Source organism: Hyla sarda, chromosome 1 (genome assembly GCF_029499605.1).
Source record: "Hyla sarda isolate aHylSar1 chromosome 1, aHylSar1.hap1, whole genome shotgun sequence".
Classification (NCBI taxonomy): Eukaryota; Metazoa; Chordata; class Amphibia; order Anura; family Hylidae; genus Hyla; species Hyla sarda.
Window position 1 is genome coordinate 251073548 of NC_079189.1, and position 22223 is coordinate 251095770.

At 42.6% G+C, this 22223-nt stretch overlaps 1 protein-coding gene across 5 annotated transcripts in view; it reads left to right on the forward strand.

The window, feature by feature from the left end:
* Nucleotides 1-22223, forward strand: part of LOC130367773 (unconventional myosin-If-like) — a 180814-nt gene that overhangs the window by 154683 nt on the left and 3908 nt on the right. For all 5 annotated transcript variants that reach the window (XM_056570537.1, XM_056570554.1, XM_056570565.1 and 2 more), the window contains 7 exons: nucleotides 1369-1483; nucleotides 1883-2052; nucleotides 4246-4391; nucleotides 5920-6066; nucleotides 19515-19663; nucleotides 20449-20523; nucleotides 20699-20888. In XM_056570537.1, coding sequence (XP_056426512.1) covers nucleotides 1369-1483; nucleotides 1883-2052; nucleotides 4246-4391; nucleotides 5920-6066; nucleotides 19515-19663; nucleotides 20449-20523; nucleotides 20699-20888 — 992 coding nt within the window. The remainder of the gene's footprint in view (nucleotides 1-1368; nucleotides 1484-1882; nucleotides 2053-4245; nucleotides 4392-5919; nucleotides 6067-19514; nucleotides 19664-20448; nucleotides 20524-20698; nucleotides 20889-22223) is intronic.

Genomic DNA, 22223 nt, shown 5'->3' on the forward strand with positions numbered 1-22223 from the left:
CATGGAGGCGCTACCAGGAGACAGGCCAGTACATCAGGAGACTTGGAGGAGGCTGTAGGAGGGAAACAAACCAGCAGCAGGACCGCTACCTCCACCTTTGTGCAAGGAGGAGCAGGAGGAGCACTGCCAGAGCCCTGCAAAATGACCCCCCCCCCCCCCCAGCAGGCCACAAATGTGCATGTGTACACTCAAACGGTGAGAAACAGACTCCATGAGGGTGGTAAGAGGGCTCAACGTCCACAGGGGGGGGGTTGTGCTTACAGCCCAACACCGTGCAGGGCGTTTAGCATTTGCTAGAGAAAACCAAGATTGGCAAATTTACCACTGGCAGACATGACTGAGTCTGGAGACGCCATGGAGAACGTTCTACTGCCTTCAACATCCTCCAGCATGACCGGTTTGGCGGTGGGTCAATAGTTGTGTGGGGTGGAACTTCTTTGGGGGCCGCACAGCCCTCCATGTGCTTGCCAGAGGTAGCCTGACTGCCATTAGGTACCGAGATGAGATCCTCAGACCCCTTGTTAGACCATATGCTGGTGCGGTTGGCCCTGGGTTCCTCCTAATGCAAGACAATGCTAGACCTCATGTGGCTGGAGTTTGTCAGCAGTTCCTGCAAGAGGAAGGCATTGATGCTATAGACTGGATCGCCCCATCTCCAGACCTGAATCCAATTGAACACATCTGGGACATCATATCTCGCTCCTTCCACCAACGCTACGTTGTACCAGAGACTGTCCAGGAGTTGGTGGATGCTTTAGTCCAGGTCTGGGAGGACAACCCTCAGGAGACCATCTGCCACCTGATCAGGAGAATGCCCAGACGTTGTGGGAAGGTCATACGGGCATGTGGAGGCCACACACACTACTGAGCCTCATTTTGACTCAAGGACATTACATCAAAGTTAGATCAGCCAGTAGTGTGGTTTTCCACTTTAATTTTGAGTGTGACTCCATATCCATTCTATTGATAATTTTTGTGTGATTTTGTTGTCAGCACATTCAACTATGTAAAGACTAAAGTATTTTATATGATTAGTTCATTCATTCAGATGTGGGATGTGTTATCTTAGTATTCCCTTTATTTTTTTGAGCAGCGTATTATGATATTATTTTTATTTATCTTATAGTAGTAAGAAGACATGGTGTTTGTGTAGGCAGGTTTACTGTTCATGAGTCTGAAAAGTAACAGTGATCATAGAAGTTAACACCCTGCTTTTCTAGTAACAGATAAAACTAAAATACAGCTGGTTAAATTGTTTAACAAAATAAGCATTTCAATTACTTCATTAATTTCAGAGAGACTTGGTTTTATATAGTGTTTCCCTGATTCTTCTATCAATCAATCAATTCACTCTTCTCATCTCTTTAGCTGTTCTTATTGGAGGAAATGAGGGAGAGAAAGTTCGATTCCTTTGCCAGAACTATCCAGAAAGCTTGGAGAAAATACATTGCCAAAAGGAAATATGAACAGATGCGAGAAGAAGGTGACTGATGTAACAATGTAGACTGATGTCTTTACTTTATTGCCTGTTGACCAGCTGCCCATAGAAACCAATCAGATCGTTTCTTTAACTTTTAAAAAGGCCTCAGAAAAATGAAAGAAGCGATCTGATTGGTTGCTATGGGCAGTTGGTCAATTTTTCCTCTGCACAGGTTTTGATAAATCTCCCCCATAGTGTTTCCATCTTATATTTGGTGTATACACCAGGGAAATTTTACAATATATATCCAGCGGGGGTTCCGACTGCTAGGACCTTACTAGTAAATTATGACTAATTATAAGCTATATATATATATATATATATATATATATATATATATATATATATATATATAAACTAGATGCTAAAAATAACCCTTTCCTATTTAACTTATTACTCTAGCCTCCAACATTTTGTACGGATTTAAAGAACGACGCAGAAATAGCATTAACCGCAACTTTGTTGGTGACTATCTGGGTATGGAAGATAAACCAGAACTTCGACAGTTCATGGCTAAGCGGGAAAGGGTAGACTTTGCTGACTCCATTAACAAATATGACAGACGGTTTAAGGTATGAACATCATTGACAAATGGATGATTGGCAAGTTTGCAAAGAAGATGTGTAAAAGATACTGTTTAAAATTGAAATGTAGATTTTGGACCATGCCTTAGTGTCCTGATTTCAAAGCAGGAACTTTATTTAGAAAGGGCATCTATTAAAAGAGACGTCAAATTGCAAGGCAGGGACATAATACTACCACTTTAAAAAGCATTGGTACAGCCTCACCTGGAATATACTGTTCAGTTGTGGGCACACATTCATTAAAGGGATGTTTTGAAGCAGAAAAGGGTACATAGACACACAACAAAACTAGTAAGGGGCATGAAACATCTCATCTATGAAAAATGATTAAAAGAATTACATTTTTACATGTTTAGTCTGGAGAAGAGACATTAAAAGGGATACTCCACTGGCCAGCGTTCGGAATATTTAGTTCACTCATGAGGTCAGGCCATGCCCCCTAAGTGCAAGTCTATGGGAGGGGCATGGTGGCCTCCGTACCCCCTCCCACACACTTGCATTAAGGGGGCGTGGCCTGACATCACGAGGGGGCATGACCAACCCCCGCAGCACGCACACAGTGTTCGGAACTAAATGTTCTGAATGCTGGCCAGTGGAATACCCCTTTAAGGGTGGGATATGATCAACATATAAAAATGGTCCATACAAAAAATATGGGGAAAAACTGTTCCAGGCAAAACCCTCTTAAAAGACAAGGGGGTACTCCCTCCATTTGAAGAAAAAAGGTTCAGTCTCCCGCGGCGTAAATCCTTCTTTTCCTTAAGAACTATGATTCTGTGAAACAGTCTGCTCTGGGAGATGGTCATAGCAAAAACAGTTGAAGGCTTCAAAACAGAATTAGATCGTTCTTAGAGCAAAAAAAGCATTAATACGTATACGTAACCCCTTCCCTAAATTGCCCAAACCCGTTCCCTTCACCTCCTTGGTTGAACTTGATAACCATGTGTCTTTTTTGAACCATACTAACTCTATGTATTGTGATGACTTGCTCTTGCAGACGGGTGTGGTTGCAGTATAGCGGCACGGAAACAGGACTTTTCAAATCAAAGTTCAGTGTTTTATTTACACTTGGCAAACAGCCAACAGTCTTAAATGTAGAACAAAGGAAAAAGTAACAAAAGTCAACCTGCGTTCCTTAGGTGTTTGTTCACACCTGAGTCCATGCCATGTGGCATCAAGCAAGTCTTTTCTAAGCCTCCAAGCACTCTGCTCACCAGCTTCCATGCTCTCAAGGAACATCTCCACACTCAGCTCTCTCTGGCAGTGTGAGCTGCAACATTCAAAATCCTCCTCAGTTGGTGAGGCAGCCGGCCTTTAAGGCCAACAAAAGGGGTCTGGATTGTGGGGAATTGCGCCCACCCAACACTTGACCATTCGCAGTAAGAGCAGTCCCAGATTGGCCTTCCAGCCATACTACAGCCACAGTGTCAGTCTGCATCGCAGTACAGACACTGGATAATTATCGACTCTGACACATATCGCCCATCAACCACAATGCCCTTCACCTTCTCACAGTATGTATATAAAAGGGTGTAAGTGCTAGGCTCAGGGAATGTGAATATGATGCTGAGTGGACTTGAATCAGGTCCCGAGCCTAGCATTTACCTCCCTATATAAAAGCCCTCACCCATCGGACTATTCAGGGACGAAGTGTAGCTAGGTAACCAAATAGTAAAATCCCTATATATCAAGAACAGTATAGCAACACAATAAAAACAGTGTTGGAATAAGGACACCAAAGGCTACAAATTATTAACTTGATTTTCGTTTATACTAACCACAGGTCTTCTTAAAATAGTGAAACATGTTCTTTTTTTCTAATCTGTTACTATTTTCTGATTGTATTTTTTATTAAATTTTTTGTGCATTATTATTGGGGCAGCCATTTTGCTTGAGCTGTTTAAACAGAATTTAGAGATATGATTTACAGCAAACCCATAGGCAACAATAGTCTGAAAGTGAATAATTGACATGAACATTTCTGTGCATGCTCCGTGACCTGTGCAGAGGCCATTCTACAGGGATGGGGAGGCTGAGCTGTGAGTATCAGTTATTGTCAGGATCCTGTCTTATCTATCTAATGGTGTCACTTTTTACTCTACTCCTGTCTGTGATTATATAGAGGTATTATATAGATACATCTTACCTCCAGTAAATATATAATATTCTCTTTAATACCAGTCAATCAAAAGAGATTTAATCATGAGTCCCAAATACATCTACTTGATTGGGCGTGAGAAAGTGAAGAAGGGACCAGAGAAAGGTCAAATAAAGGAGGTGCTGAAGAAAAAGCTCGAAATTCCTTCTATTAAAAGTATTTCTCTAAGGTAAGTGTCACAATTGACACTCACTAACCACTTGGATTTGGCAGTAAGCACTTAATCAGCTTTTCATTCTCACTTTTATGCTATCCTATTTATTAGGCTTAACATGAGTTACACCACCAAAACCAGTCCACACATCCAAACAAAATTTCTGCCACCACAATTATATTAGGCTAACACGATGCCTTAATGTTGGTGAACCACAACTGCACACACTGTATCTGTATTTTCTAGCATCAAACAGGTACACATGTAATATACAGAAGTAAACAGAAGTAAAACAAAACAAAACCTATATAAGTTGGGTATCATTTGAATCATATGGACCCTACCGAAAACAGATAATGTGTAATTTTTACCGAAAAGTGCGCTGCGTAGAATCTTAGATCATACTAAAATACAGGAAAATAGAAAATTCTAAAAACATGCAAGGATCAGCGTAGATAAACACCCTTAGCTCACAAGGTTTATATTATTAAAGTGCATATTAAAAAAAAGTGCATGGGAGTGATAAAAAGTCATTATAGAGCTAATGATAATGTAACAGCGATAAGGTGCACTGAGGGTCTGGGACAACAGTCCTGTTCCTAACCTAGTAGTACAAGACTCTCTATTGATACAAATGCACATACAGTTATAGCATCATATAATCATAAATACTGTACACTCACCCATGTGGTGTGCTGACACTAACTGCCCCAACGTACGTTTTGTCTGGCTTGACTTTATCAAGGGACGTGCTACTGCTCCTTTTCTTTGTGTCAAATAGTTCAGTTGGAGCTATACTGTATATTAAAATAGAGAGACTCCTGGCACCATGATTACAGAGTGATTGATTAGTGACTATGGGGATTATACATTGTGGTGTTTTGTGTCACATACTGTATGTTGTCTTATGTGTACCTTCTAAACCACTTTTAGCTTACTTCAGACATTTCAATGACTATGTTTGTATGGGACATGTTGAATACCATATTGCTAAGTTTAAACCTTTTCTCAGAAGTATATATTGAAGACATTTCCCTACTTCTATCTCCAGTGGAAGCTCCTACCCCTGTTTTGGGAGAGGCCACCTAACTTCCTTAATGGGAAAGCCGCCTCTGTATAGGCCATACTTGCTCAACTGAAATTTTGGGAAAAAATTTGCAAATGAAGATCTCTCTTTAATAGAAAGCAAGAGCTTGCTCCCTGATGACACTCTATTGTAATTTGGTTTCCCTAAAAATCATTGGCACAGATTTATCTTGAAATCAAAACACACTGGTTTTCAAGCAGATCGATAAAGAACAAGGGACTTACTTCCTATACAAATTATTTCAAATACAAAAATAAAAGCTGAATATCTAACAACTGTAAAACTAAACATACCGGTATATTCAATTAATTGTCTAGATAACCATTGTCCTTTTAATTCAAGTTTTTTTTTTTTTACACAGCATATGATACATTATGAAATAGTGTTCAGTCTCTTTAGTCTTTATACCAAAGCTACAAACTAAAAGCGAGTTTTTATGTGAATTTCTTTTTTCAGCACACACCAGGATGACTTCTTCATCTTACATGAGACAGAACATGACACCCTTCTGGAATCAATGTTCAAAACAGAACTTATTAGTTTGTTGTGCAAAAGATATGAGGAGGTGACCAAGAGTAAACTAACTCTAAACTTTGCGGACACGTAAGTATTGTCATATTTGTAACTTGCAGGGTTACAAATGCCCATAAATAGATCTGAAAGATGGAACAAATATTTATGAATACAGAAATCACTGTATGATCGACATGGAGTATAGAGCAAGAAAAAGGTTGTGGCAAGTCATGTCTTTAAAAAAATGAAGATTAGAAAGTGAAAACAAGAAAAACTGAGAAAAATAATCTATTATTATTGTGTGAAGTTCAGGGGTTGCTGGTGCCTAAGGCAGGTTTTTTCTCTCGAATGTGCTCCCTTCTTCTGCCCCTGAAGTTCAGGATGATAGTTGCTGGATAGACAAATAGGCCTATTTCACACGCGCATATTGCCATACATCCGTAATACAGAATACAAACAAACTACAGATGAAGTAGCATGCACATGGCCTTTATTTTAGGCAGGAAATTGAACTAAACTTTGTAAATTAGGTATTTGTGAACATACATTTGGTGCAGGGTCAGAATACTTAGCGTCTGTTTTTAGTTTTTTATCCCTTGTGACACATATGCCGCATGAAACCTAAAGGCAAAGAAGAGAAGACATTATGTCAGGGCTATTTGCAGAGTACTTCCCAAAAATGGCTGTAATTCAAATTTTGGAATTTCGGCTGTTTTTTTTTTTTTCTTTTTTGTGTGTGTGTGTGTGCACTGAGGGAGGCTTTGCCATAGCCTTTAATATAACACATTATTAGATTAAAAAATATGGCCGCTTTAAAGTGTCCATTTCATTTAAGAAAAACTATTGAGATGTCACCAAGACATATCACAAGTTTCGATTAGTCAGAGTCTGGGTGTTCAGACCCACACCGATTGTTAAAGCAAGCTGGGAGAAGCACGCAGCTGAGCCCACTCCATGCCTCGCTGCTTTTCACATCTTGATTTACAATGAAGGCCATCTCCTGCAATGAGATGGAAAAGGCAGCAAGCTGGTGAGAAAAGCTCTCAGCTCCATGTCTCAAGTCATTTTAAATGACAGGGACACCTAAAAGGGATGTCCAGGGAGCAGAAAAGGTTTTTGTAACACTCATATTTCAGAAGACAGGAACCCCGGTGGATGTGGATCCACTGGACCTGTGTAGCAGATGACTCGGACCGTACCAGGGAGCAGAGTCTAAGGTGCCGCTGGTTTTCACCAGAGCCCGCCGCAAAGCGGGATTGACTTGCTGTGGCAGGCGGCACCCAGGTCGCTACCCATAGCTCGGCTTGACCACACAGGCAGCTGAGGAGATGCGAGGCACAGGAAGGATAAGGCAGCTCATGGTCTGGATAGCAGAAGGTCAGGGCAGGTGGCACGGTTGCGTAGTCAGGACGTAGCAGGAGGTCAATAGGCAGGTGGCAAAGAAGCAAAGTCAGATCACAAAGCGAAGGATCAGATACACGGCAAGGCAGAAACAGGAATGCTTTCTCTCAGGCTCAAGGCAACAAAGATCCAGCAGGGAAGTGAGGAGGGTGGAGGAATATATAAATGAGCCACAGGTGAATCACACTAATGAGCGCACTGGCCCCTTAAATCTTAAAGCTCCGGCACGCGAACGCCCTAGGAGACGGGGACATGCGTGCTGGAGCAGTGAGGCAGAGGCTGGGGCTGGAGAAGCACCAGGTGAGAGACGGACTGGGGTTCACATGCAGGCGCATCCCGCGAGCAGCAGGTAACGGGACCATGCGCTCACGGCCAGCGTGTGCGGCCGGAGCGCATAACGTAACAGTTTTAACTGGTCTGATTCCCCCAACACTTCACTTCCACCCTCTGCAACTCTCGGAGGAAGGGGTAAGTACAAAGTCATGATCATTACATGCGGGATAAACCATGTCTGCACACAATGTCAAATAGCTGTACAATATTGCGGCGACATTGTGCAGCTACTTGACATCGTGTGTGGTTGTGGTTTCGTCCGCATGCGATGATCCTGATTCCTGATGTCTCTAGTCTGGAAAGGTATATTTCTGAGTAGTGCAGAGGGTGGAAGTGCCTAGGAGTACAAAAGGTATTACCTTTTCTGCGTCCTAGAAAAGCCCTTTAATGCAATAGAACAATGGACCAAATACACTGCTGAAAAAAATAAAGGGAACACTAAGATAACACATCCTAGATTTGAATGAACTAATCGTATGAAATACTTTCGTCTTTACATATTTGAATGTGCTGACAACAAAGTCACACAAAAATTATCAATGGAAATCAAATTTATCAACCCATGGAGGTCTGGATATGGAGGCACACTCACAATCAAAGTGGAAAACCACACAACAAGCTGATCTAACTTTGATGTAATGTCCTTAAAACAAGTCAAAATGAGGCTCAGTAGTGTGTATGACCTCCCTACAATGCCTGGGCATGCTCCTGATGAGGTGGCAGATGGTCTCCTGAGGGATGTACTCCCAGACCTGGACTAAAGCTTCCGCCAACTCCTGGACTGTCTGTGGTGCAACGTGGCGTTGGTGGATGGAGCTAAACATGATGTCCCAGGTGTGCTCAATCGGATTCAGGTCTGGGGAATGGGCGGGCCAGTCCATAGCATAAATACCTTCTTCTTGCAGGAACTGCTGACACATGAGGTCTAGCATTGTCTTGCATTAGGAGGAACCCAGGGCCAACTGCACCAGCATATGGTCTCACAAGGGGTCTGAGGATCTCATCTCGGTACCCAATGGCAGTCAGGCTACCTCTGGCAAGCACATGGAGGGCTGTGCAGCCCCCCAAAGAAATGCCACCCCACACCATTACTGACATACCGCCAAACTGGTCATGCTGGAGGATTTTGCAGGCAGCAGAACGTTCTCCACAGCGTCTCCAGACTCTGTCAAGTCTGTCACATGTGCTCAGTGTGAACCTGCTTTCATCTGTGAAGAGCACAGTTTGCCAGTGGCCAATTTGCCAATATTGGTGTACTCTGGCAAATGCCAAAAGTCCTGCACGGTGTTAGGCTGTAAGAACAACTCCCACCTGTGGATGTCGGGTCCTCATACCACCCTTATGGAATCTGTTTCTGACCATTTGAGTGGACACATGCACATTTGTGGCCTGCTGGAGGTCATTTTGCAGGGCTCCATCAGTGCTCCTCCTGCTCAAAGGTAGAGGTAGCGGTCCTGCTGCTGGGTTGTTGCCCTTCTACGGCCTCCTCCATGTCTCCTGATGTACTGGCCTCTCTCCATGTCTCCTGATGTACTGCCCTGGTAGCGCCTCCATGCTCTGGACACGACGCTGACAGACACAGCAAACCTTCTTGCCACAGCTCGCATTGATGTGTCATCCTTGATGAGCTGCACTACCTGAGCAAATTGTGTGGGTTGTAGACTCTGTCTCATACTACCACTAGAGAGAAAGCACCGCCAGCATTCAAAAGTGACCAAAACATCAGCCATGAAGCATAGAAACTGGCCTGTGGTCTTTAGTCACCAACTGCAGAACCACTCTTTTATTGGGGGTGTCTTGCTAATTGCCTATAATTTCCACCTTTTGTCGGTTCCATTTGCACAACAGCATGTGAAATTGTCAATCAGTATTGCTTCCTGAGTGGACAGTGTGATTTCACAGAAGTATGATTAACTTGGAGTTACATTGTGTTGTCTAAGTGTTCCCTTTATTTTTTTGAGCAGTGTACATTGTATTTAAGGTCAGCTGCTATAATGGGTATTCAAGGAGTCACAAAGGGACCTACCATGAATGCAGAAACTACTGTACAGAAGTAGTACACGAAGCACAGCAGACAGCCACCATTTTGTTTTATTTTGTTACTTTGCCCAAACCTTCCTCCATCATTAGGGGTATGATAGAGTATGAGGCTGATAGAGCATGAATCGGGCTCACACCTCATTGGCTGGAATTCCACTAGGGTTTTTTTTTTCACACAAAAACGCAAAAAAAAAAAACATTCCGCAGCACTGTTTTTTTTCTGTGAAAAAACGCTGCGGCCAGATGTTAGCTGCAAGTCAGTAGAGAACTGCAAAATGCCATATCTACTTGGCGTTTTTCAGTTTGACGTTTTTTTTTTTTTTTTTAATCCTTTTGGTGTTTTTCAGCTATTTTTATGCTCCCTGGTAGTTTTTGCAAAACAAAATCTTGTTTAGGCTCTTTTTTCAGGAAAATCTTGGCGTTTTTCTCCCATAGGAGTCTATGGGAGTAGAAAAAAAAGGCCAAGAAAAAAGCCATGTTGATTTCTATTTTGGCATTTTTTGTAGGCAGATTTTATACCTTTTTGGACTTTGGTGATTCAAAAAAGGGATGGAGATACCCTTTTTTTGTTAAATTTCGTTGCATACCAAAAAAAAAAAAAGATTCAGTAGGGCCGGAAAAAAATAGTATTTAACTAAATTTATATTTTTTAGAACAAAATTTTTATTCATTTTTAAACAGGGACCAATTTATGTGGGCGGGCAGGGATGCAAAAATGTAGCCGGCAATCATAAAAATTTTGAAAGGGGCCTTTTAAATGTAAAAATAATATTTTTTTTATAATTAATTTTGTGAAACTTTTTATTAGTAATGTATTTTAATAATGTGTTTAATAAAGTGTGTGTGTGTTTTTTTTACTTCTTTAATTTTTTTTAGGTAGTACTACTACTCCAAGCATGGAACATACTGTTCCATGCTGGGAGTAATAGTACCTGTACTAATAGAGAGATCGCCCTAGGTGTCACTTCTGACACCCACTGCGATCCTCCTGTATAATCTATAGAAGCGGGAGGCAGGCTGCACTTCTACGCTCCCCTGCACTGTACTCTTTGATGTAAAGTTCTCTTCACATCACAGATTCATATTTGCCGCTGAGAGCTATGATTGGCCGGATGGTGTTGGTCAATCACAACTCTCAGCGGCATATACAAATCTGTGATGTGAAGAGATCTTTACATCACAGAAGTACAGATATCCCTATATGGCAGGATGCCCTAAAACTTAACTTTTATTAATATGTATTTAAGAAGAACAAAACAAAATAATGGTGCTCAAGGTGAGTTTTAAAATTACATGCCCTTTATTCCTGATCACATCATATTACAGGTGGAACACCACTCACTAAAGTGCTATCAGTGGGAAACCAGACATAGTCCCACATTCATTGGCATATATGGCATGAGCTAAAAACGTATGATGCCTCCCCATCATACGTTTTTAGCTCATGCCATATATGCCAATGAATGTGGGACTATGTCTGGTTTCCCACTGATAGCACTTTAGTGAGTGGTGTTCCACCTGTAATATGATGTGATCAGGCATAAAGGGCATGTAATTTTAAAACTCACCTTGAGCACCATTATTTTGTTTTGTTCTTCTTAAATACATATTAATAAAAGTTAAGTTTTAGGGCATCCTGCCATATAGGGATATCTGTACTCCAGGCCAAGTGCTCTGGAGTAATTGTGTTTCATAGTCAATCAGATCCCGGTTTGCCCTTAGGGGTATTTTGTGATTACTACATCACAGAAGGATACCTGGAGTGACACCTGCTGTGATCTGACCTTAACTGCAGGTACTACTATTCCCAACATGGAGCACACTCAGCTCCATACTGGGAGCTGTAGTACCTGCATTAATAGACAGATCGCAACGGGTGTCAGAAGTGACACACACTGCAATCTGTCTATTAGTACAGGTACTACAACAATCCGTGTATGCAGAGGATTGAGGTAATCAGTGGGTTACGGCAATGAACACATTTTTTTTTCTTTTAATAAAATGGCTAACGAGGGCTGTGGGGGAGCGTTTTTTAAATAAAATTATTTTTCGAATGTGTCGTGTTGTTTTTTTAAATTACATTTTCAGGCTTAGTAGTGGAGGCTGTCCTATAGACGAAATCCATTACTTAGCTGGGGATTAGCGCTTGCCCCAAAAACAGCTAGCGCCAAATATTACCCCGGTACCCACCGCCACAGGTGTGCCGGGAAGAGCCGATACCAACAGGCCCGGATCATAAGAAAAGGTGCTCTTGTGCCTAGACGGAAACATGCTGACGTTATTTAGGCTGGGGAGAGCCAGTAACAATGGTCCTCGCCCACCCTGGTAACGGCAGGCTGTTGCTGTTTGGTTGATATTTAGCTCAGAATGAAAATACGGGGAACACTACGCATTTTTTTTAAATAAATAAATTGATTAAAAAAAACGCATAGGGTTCCCTGTATTTTTAATCTCAGACAGATACCAACCAAGCAGAAACAGCCTGACATTGCCAGGGTGGGTGAGGACCATTGTTACTGGTCCTCCCCAGCCTAAATAATGTCAGCCTGTTACCGCCTAGGCCCAGGAGTGCCATTTTTGATGCTCCAACCTGTTGGTATTGGCTCTTCCCGTCACCCCTGTGGCAGTGAGTACCGTGGTAATATTTGGGGGTTATCGCTAGTTGGTTTTGAGGCTAACGATAAGCCCCGGTTTAGTATTGGATTCCGTCTATTAGACAGCTTCCACTACTAAGCCTGAAAATTCAATTTAAAAAAAAAACACGACACATTTGAAAAATTATTTTATTTAAAAAAAACATTGCCCCCACAGCCCTGAAAAGCCATAAAAATATCAAGTTCATCGCCGTAATCTCCCGAATCCGCTGTAATCCTCTGCATTCACGAATCTGAAATGAAAAGAAAAAGAAAAACTTAAAAAATTGGTTAGTAAATTTTTTGTGCTCTCCACTGGGGAAAGCACCCATAATGCACTGTGTTTCCAAACAGCGAGCCTCCCTGTTTGGGAAAACACTGCCAGAAGGCTCTGTTCACAATATACAAAATTTACAATGTGAACAGAGGCTCACACTTACCAGCCTGACCCCCTTTGTAATTCCGCCCCCTAATGACATCATCACTAGGGGGCGGAGCTACACAGTCTCGGTGGGAACAGAAGCCAGGGAGTTAAGTGGACGTCGGCTTCTATATACACTATATACATCTATAGATAGCTTTATATTAGGGATGCACCGATATATCGGCCGAAAATAGCTATTTTGGGGAAATGCCGAAACAACAAAAAATTTGCCGATAATGACCCACCTCCCCTGCCCGCCCACAGCACAAGTTACAAACACTGCTAGTGCCAGAGGCATAGCGTGAGGGGTGCAGGGGGGCCGTCCGCACCGGGCGCAACATCTGGGGGGGGCGCGCTCTCCGGGATAGGAATACTTCTTTTTATGTGCCCAGGCCGGCTCCCATGTGTGGCTGCAGGCAGGGGCCGGCCAGAGCATATAAAAACTAATACTGTATACTAAAAACCAGGGGGCCTCCAGCTGTTGTGAAACTACAACTCCCAGCATGCCCGGACCGGCAAAGGCTGTCCGGGCATGCAGGGAGTTGTAGTTTCACAACAGCTGGAGGCCCCCTGGTTTTTAGTATACAGTATTAGTTTTTATATGCTCTGGTCGGCCCCCGCCTGCAGCCACACACGAGAGCCGGCTCGGACACATAAAAAGAAGTATTCCTAATCCTATCCCGGACATCCCTGTGTCCTGAAAAATCTTTTTGGGACATGAGGATGTCCGCCAGTCACTCACCATTCCCCGGCCAACGCGCGTTCTCCTTCGGTCCTTCGCTTCTCCGCCTCTATGGTTGTATGCACGGCACGGGACTTCCTGTGCGTACAACCATAGAGACGCAGGAGGACCGCAGGATCGACGCAGGAGAACGCGCGCTGGCCGGAGCCTGGTAAGTGACCGGCGGCGCGTCATCTTCTTCAGTGTTCCGGTCACCGCTCCTCCGGTCCCGGCACCTACTGCTATGGTCCATAGGCCATAGCAGTAGATGTGACCCCGGGCCGGAGGAGCGGTGACCGGATCACTGCGGGGGCAGCAGTACAGACATACAGCCTCCAGCCATACACTGTATATGGCTGAAAGCTGTATGTCTGTGGGTTGGGGGGAAGCTACCTACTATTGTGGGGGAACTGCTGACCTAATGTGGGGGGAGAGCTGCCTACAAATGTGGGGGGAGCTGCCTAATATTGTTGGGGGGAGCTGCCTAATATTGTGGGGGAACTACCTACTATTGTGGGGGAAATGCTGACCTAATGTTGGGGAGCTGCCTACTATTGTGGGGGAACTGCTACTATTGTGGAGGAGCTACCTATTAATGTGGGGGAGCTGCCTACTATTGTGGGGGAGCTGCCTACTATTGTTAGGGAGCTGCCCATTAATGTGGGGGAGCTGCCTACTATTGTGGGGGAGCTGCCTACTATTGTGGGGGAGCTGCCTATTAATGTGGGGGAGCTCCCGACCTAATGTGGGGGAGGTGGCAATCTAATGTGGAGGAATCTAAACTAATGAGCGGAGCGCTGCATTTTACCAGAAGACGGGGAGAAGCCATTTTCGGTATCGGTTTCGGCCGGACATATTTTTTTTTTCGGTTTCATTTCGGTTCTGAAATTTCCATTTCGGTGCACCTCTACTTTATATACTGTATACCGGCCAAAGGGGCTATAGGAGCAGGGAGTCCTGTCAGTATAGTGATTGGATTCCCAACTCCTGTATAGTATGCACGGGTACACTATGCACCCCTGTATACTATACAGCTGGAGGAGGTGAGTAGTGATGCTGTACACTCCTCCTCATCTTCTTACACTCTGTGGACCACAGCTCTGCATCCCACTCACAGAGTGGTACCTGAAGGGAGTGAAAAAACTGCGACAGGGACAAAACTGGCTGTTTCCACAGACCAGAAAAAATGCCAAAATTCTGGAAAAAGCTGTGGCAGTTTTTCTGGCATTTGTTTCTAGCATTTTTGCCGGTGAGAAAAAACCTCAGTGGAATCCTAGTCTTAACTTCTTGGGGACGCAGGGCATATGCATACGCCCTACATTCCCGATCCTTAAGGACTCAGGACATTCCTGTACACCCGGAGTATTTCCGGACCCCGCTGCTCATCAGGTGGGGACCGGACCAGGATGCCTGCTGAAATCATTCAGCAGGCATCCCGTGACAACACCTGGGGGGGGTCCTGAGATCAATTCAGATCAACAATTTGCGGCAATTCCGGGTCAATCGGGTCCCGGTGACCCGGAAAAAAAGGATGATAGGTGACGTCCGAGATGGCACCTATCATCCTTTAGCAGCAGAAGTGAGGTGGCACTGGTGCCACCTCACGATCGTCCTGATTTGTGCGCCTGCTGTGGGGGTGTCCCTGGGGGTGTCGTGGGCCTGCTGTGGGGGTGTCCCTAACGGCACCCGCTCTGCCGCTGTTCCGGACGGCAAGAGCAGGTGCAGGGAGCCCTCACCTGAGGCTGCGGCCCCCGATCCCCAGCATCAGCTGCCGGGGCAGGCGGATCTTAAATGCGCAGCAGCAGGAGGTAAGGCTGGCCTCCCGCTGTTGCTAAGCAACAACTCCCAGCATGCACACAAGGGCATGCCTGCAAGATATTGTTATACAACAGCAAAAGGCACAACTACAACTCCCAGCATTCCCTTTGGTAGTTTGTGCATGCTGGGGGTTGTAGTTATGCAACAGCTTGATATTTTATGTGCCTTCAGCTGTTGCATAACTACAACCCTCAGCATGCACCGACAGCCAAAGAACATGCTGGGAGTTGCAGTACTGTGCCTCCAGCTGTTGCATAACTGCAAGTCCCAGCATGCACAGGCAACCAAAGGGCATGCTGGGAGTTTTAGTAGTATGCCTCCGGCTGTTGCATAACTACAAGTCCCAGCATGTCCTTTGGCTGTCACTGCATGCTGAGAGTTTGTTACCTAACTCAGTGTTTCACAACCAGTGTGCCTCCAGCTGTTGCAAACTACAACTGATAGACTGTACATGCTGGGAGTTGTAGTTTTGCAACAGCTGGAGGCACACTGGTTGCGAAACAGTGAGTTAAGTAAAAAAACTCTCAATGTTTTGCAACCAATGTGCCTCCAGCTGTTGCATAACTACAACCCCCAGCATGCAGGACAACCAATGGGCATGCTGGGAGTTGTAGCTTAGCAACAGCTGGAGGTTTGCCACCCCCCCCCCCCCCCCATGTGAATGTACAGGGTACATTTACACGGGCGAGTTTCTCGCTGCAAGTTTGAGATGCAGCTAATTTTCCACTGCAGCTCAAACTCCGCTGTAAACATCCGCCAATGTGAATGTACCCTAAAAACATTACACTACACTACACCTACACAAAATAAAGAATAAAACATTACTTATACATAAACCCCCTACACAGTTACACCCCCCCCCCCCCCCCAATAAAAATGAAAAACGTCTGGTACGGCACTGTTTCCAAAACAGAGTCTCCAGCTGTTGCAAAACAACAACTCCCAGTATTGCCGGACAGCCATTGACTGTCCAGGCATCCTGGGAGTTTTGCAACAGCTGGAGGCACCCTGTTTGGGAAACACTGCCGTAGGGTAATTTTGGTATTGGAGACAAGTGTAATTCTTGCATCCAGGTCCGTCTTTCTGCAAATCCCTAATTTAGGCCTCAAATGCGCATGGCGCTCTCTCACTTCGGAGCCCTGTTGTATTTCAAGGCATCAATTTATTGCCAAATATGGGGTATTTCCATATTCAGGAGAAATTACATTACAAATTTTGGGGGGCTTTTTCTCCTTTTACCCCTTATGAAAAGGTAAAGTTGGGGTCTACACTTGAATTTTATTGTTAAAAAAATAAATTTTTTTACACTAACATGCTGGTGTTGCCCCATACTTTACGTTTTAACAAGAGGTAAAAGGAATTAAGGACCCCCAAAATTTGAGTACGGAAATACCCCATATGTGGACGTAAAATTTCCTGTGGGTGCACAGCAGGGCTCAGAAGTGAGAGCGCACTATGTACATTTGAGGCCTAAATTGGTGATTTGCACAGGGGTGGTTGATTTTACAGCAGTTCTGACTAGAGATGAGCGAACTTACAGTAAATTCGATTCGTCACGAACTTCTCAGCTCGGCGGTTGCTGACTTTTCCTGTATAAATTAGTTCAGCTTTCAGGTGCTCCCGTGGGCTGGAAAAGGTGGATACAGTCCTAGGAGACTCTTTCCAGACCACCGGAGCACCGGAAAGCTGAACTAATTTATGCAGGAAAAGTCAGCAACCAGCGAGCTGAGAAGTTCATGAAGAATCGAATTTACTGTAAGTTCACTCATCTCTAGTTCTGACATAAACGCAAAAAATAAATACCACGTGTGACCCCATTTTGGAAACAACACCCCTCACGAAATGTAACAAGAGGTATAGTGAGCCTTAACACCCCACATTTTCGTTAAAGTTGGCACCAAAATGCTGGAGTTACCCTAAATTTTTCATTTTCACAAGGAAAAATAGGGAAAAAAGCCCCCCAAAATGTGTAACCCCATTTCTTCTGAGTAAGAACATACCCCATATGTGAATGTAAAGTGCTCTGCTGGCTACAATGCTCAAAAGAGAAGGAGCGCCATTGGGCTTTTGCAGAGAAAATTTGTCCGGAATTGAACGCCACGTGTGTTTACAAAGCCCCCATAGTGCCAGAACAATAGACCCCCCCCCCCCCCCAACATGTGACCCCATTTTGGAAACTACACCCCTCATGTAATGTAATAAGGGGTACAGTGAGCATTTGTGCCCCACAGGTGTCTGACAGATTTTTGGAACATTGGTCCATGAAAATTAAAAATTTTATTTTTCATTTGCACAAGCCTACTGTGCCAAAGATCTGTCAAACATCAGTGAGGTGTAAATGCTCACTTGACTCCTTATTAAATTCTTTGAGGGGTGTAGTTTCCAAAATGGGTCACATGTGGGGGGGTCCACAGTTCTGGCACCATAGGGGGCTTTGTAAACGCACATGGCCCCCAACTTCCATTCCAAACAAATTCTCTATCCAAAAGCTCAATGGCGCTCCTTCTCTTCTGAGCATTGTAGTGCACCCGATGTCCATACTCAAAAGAGATGGGGTTAAAAATTTGGGGGGCATATTCTCCTGTTACTCCTTGTAGAAATGTTACATTTGGGGGGGAAAACAGCATTTTAATGACATTTTTTTTTCCATATACACATCCAACTTTAACTAAAAGTCGTCAAACACCTGTGGAGTGTTAAGGCTTACTGTACACCTGTACACCAAATGTGACTCCTCTTCTGAACATTGTAGTGCGCCAGCAGAGTACTTGACGTCCACATGGGGTATTTCCAAACTCAGAAGAAATGGGGTTACAAATTTTGAGGGGCATTTTTTCCTATTACCCCTTGTAAAATGTAAAATTTGGGGAAAACCAGCATTTTAATGAAAAAATTTATTTCCATCTACACATCTGAATTTAACGAAAAGTCGTCAAAAACCTGTGGGGTGTTAAGGCTCACTTGTTGTGTCCCTTGAGGGGTGTAGTTTCCAAAGAATTATGCCATGTGTTTTTTTTTGTTTTTTGTTTTTTTGTTTTTTTGCTGTTTTGGCACCATAGGGGCTTACTAAAGGCGACATGCCCCCCAAAAACCATTTCAGCAAAATTCACTCTCCAAAATCCCATTGTTGCTCCTTCCCTTCTGAGCTCTCTATTGCACCCACAGAGCACTTTACATCTACATATGAGGTATTTCCTTACTCGAGAGAAATTGGGTTACAAATTTTGGGGGGATTTGTCTCCTTTTACCCCTTGTAAAAATTCAAAAACTGGGTCTACAAGAACATGCAAGTGTAAAAAATGAAGATTTTGAATTTTCTCCTTCACTTTGCTGCTATTCCTGTGAAACCGCTAAAGGGTTAACAAACTTTCGAAATGTCATTTTGAATACTTTGAAGGGAGCAGTTTCTATAATGGGGTCATTTATGGGATATTTCTCACAGAAAAGCCCCTTAAACCCACTTCAAACTTAACTGGTCCCTGAATTTTGAATTTTTCATGAAAATTTTGAAAATTGCAATACTTTCAAGCCCCCTAATGTCTTCAAAAAGTAAAAACATGTCAACTTTATGATGCCAACATAAAGTAGACATATTGTATTTGTGAATCAATATATAATTTATTTGGAATGTCCATTTTCCTTACAAGCAGAAAGTTTCTAACTTAGAAAAATGCTAAATTTTCAAAATTTTCATCAAATTTTGGGATTTTTCACAAAGAAAGGATGCCAGTAAGGACAAAAATTTACCAGTATGATAAAGTAGAATATGTCACGAAAAAACGAACAATCTCGGAATCAGAATTAAAGGTAAAAGCATCTCAGAGTTAGTAATGCATAAAGTGAGAGTGGTCAGAATAGCAAAAAAAGGGTTTAAGGGGTTAAACTCTAACATTCACAATGCTTTTTTTTTTTTTTTTTTTTTTTTACATAAGGTTGCCACTCATTTGACTGGGAAAGGTGTAGATAACAAACCAATTAGGGAGATTGCTTTATCTTGAGAATGGGAGGGGGCATAAGAACAACATGAAAAGAGCATTGAATCAGGTTACAAAATAATATTTAACAAATTAAAAAAATTTATACTGACCAAAGGTCTTCTTTAAATCATAAACCATGTCTGTAATAGCTTCTTTATGGATTTACATTTGAAATATTTTATTCTCTCCAGACTACAGTTTAGGGTAAAGAAGGAAGGTTGGGGAGGAGGAGGAACTCGAACCATTACATTCTTGAGGGGACAAGGAGACATTGCACAGCTTAAACTTGGAGGAAAAATCCTGACAATCACTATTGGGGATGGACTGCCCAAAAATTCCAGTAAGTATGTGCGTGGGCAGAAGAGAATTGCACAGAATTCATTGAGAAAATACTAATAATAACAATAATCTTTTTGTTCTACTGCTTCAATGCACCTAAAAAAAAATAACACAATCATCACCGGTCACATGGAGAGGAGCAGCATGAAATAATATTTTGACAAGTCACTATGAAATATAATATTTTATTAGTTCAGCTAAATGAACCATAGATACTCTCTCTGCAATAATAGACTTGGTTGCAGGCATGAGCTGTCTGTAGGGGAGAGTGGAAGACTAACTTACAGATAAAGACTATTGAATGAGAGACCAATATGAGAACATGAGAACTAATATAGCTGACAGGACATAGATCCTATAAGTCAAAAAAATTGGCAGGAGAAATCTGTAGATTAAATGATTGAGATTACGAAAGATAAAGATGTCTCCCAACCTCCCAATACACATAAACCTTCGGCACAGCCTAATGTTTATGTGTTGTCTAAGGGGAGGGGTAAGCCACAGCAAGACAAATCTGGCATTGTCTTATCCCTCCCAGAAGAAAAGGATCTGGCAGTGAAAATCCAACACCTTAGACACTGGGTCGAACATGCCGACAACGACATTAGTCAAAGATGTTTGGGCCCTTAACACTGCACACAAATATAACACATATGGACTCAAAACATGGCCTGGTTTTTATTTCTGTCTGGAAGAACACTTTAGTGTGCATGTGAATATAAAAATAAGAAAATTATAGAACTATTCCATGAAACACCTATTACCATAAAATATTTTCAAATCTAGAACCTACACGAAAAGAAAGACTCCAAAACCGTGGACACAGACCGCCACCAAATCGTCCAGCTCCTGCACCTCCAGGTAATTTCTTAGACAAACATTTAAGGTGAAATTACACATGATTACACAAAAAAAACTGTCCGCCCATTGGCTACTGCATTTCAGCTGCATACAGTTGGCCACTTGTGTGGAATCTTTCTTTAAATTCTTTGTTACTACTTTCTATGCAATACTAGAATTCCCTATGTTTTTAAAGGATTTCATAGAAATGGGGCTGCACAGTTCAATACAGAAAAGAAAAGAAATCCAACATACAGCCAAGCTAAGAAACACACCAAAGCTCCACCTACAACTGCTATACCGCGACAGACTACCCCTAGAAAAAGCCGTGCTCCCTCTGACCACAATATGGAATTCCTTAATGTACCAGACCAAGGTGTAGCTGGGTGAGTAGATTATTATATTGATTATACAAAACTCCAGTTAAGTTTACAAAAAGTAACTTTGGTTCTGTGCCAACTTCAGTGCCATTTTTAAACTACTCACCCCATTGTTCATCTTACCATTACATTGTTACTAAGGCTGAAATAGACAATGATGTTTAAACAGTTGCTCAGAGAAAAATATTGTTTAAAAGTGGCAAGGGTAGCAGGAAAAAATAAAATGACCAGGCTTCAATCCCCCGTAGGAGACATTTCCACTGGGAGAGCTGAGCAGCGGGCACTAGCACACTGAGAATGTGCTCACTTTGTCTGCTCCTGGCTCAGCTTGTATACATTAATCTTAACTTCCCAAGAACATATTTTTATATGCTTTATTTAGGTTTTCCCTTCTAGGGTCATTCAATGTAATTTGCTGTGATTTACAGTATAATCTGTTCCATCAATATTACTTTTCTTATTACACTGAAAGATAATACCATTAAAACCAAAACAAAGGAGGCTATGTCCACTTTACTACCAACGTTTTTATTTAGTGTGTATCTGAAATGAAAAATGAAACAACTTAGACATAATGGGGGACATTTACTAATCTAGTCTATTCTGGGTATGCTTATAGACCAGCGTATGTCATAGTCTCCTGTCTATTGTGCTCCTAATTTATCAAAGGTCTCCCAGCCCTTGATAAATTCTGTGCTCAGACTTCAGGGTCTACAGCTTAAACTGCATTTAGACCTGCTGCAACATGGTCTGACATTTCAGCGTATTTTGGGCAGGTGCGACTTGTCGCACAAAAGTCGCACTTGATAAATTTAGCACCAATGCATTTTCCAATGCATTTCCGTCTAAAATAGACTTGCATGCATCATGTTCTAAAAATCATCTACAGCAAAAGTCGCAGTCTAAATAGACTGCGACTTTCTGTGCGACAAATTTAGACAGGAAAAACCAGTCTAAATCCTTTGATAAATCTCCCCCAATGTTACAAAAGGTGAACAGTCTTTTATTTTTAAAATATTTGTGTTGTCTAAGGAGCTACATATATGTATAGATCAATATAGATAACAATATTTTGTTTCTCATCATATTGCACTCAGTAGCTGATAATGGGAACATGAAAATAGAATTGTAAAGGTTTTTGCAAATTTATTTAAAAGGAGAAACTATAATTAGGCAATTCAGACACTTGAAATTTAGCTTTGGGATCCCCCACTTCTCTTGATCATCTTGGAGATGTTTCTTTACCTCGATTGGAGAGATGACCAAGAAAGCAATGGCTCAGCTCCAGTTTTCAAAAAAAGCACTGTGTGAAACAAGATTCTCTGAGAAGGAAACCAGGTA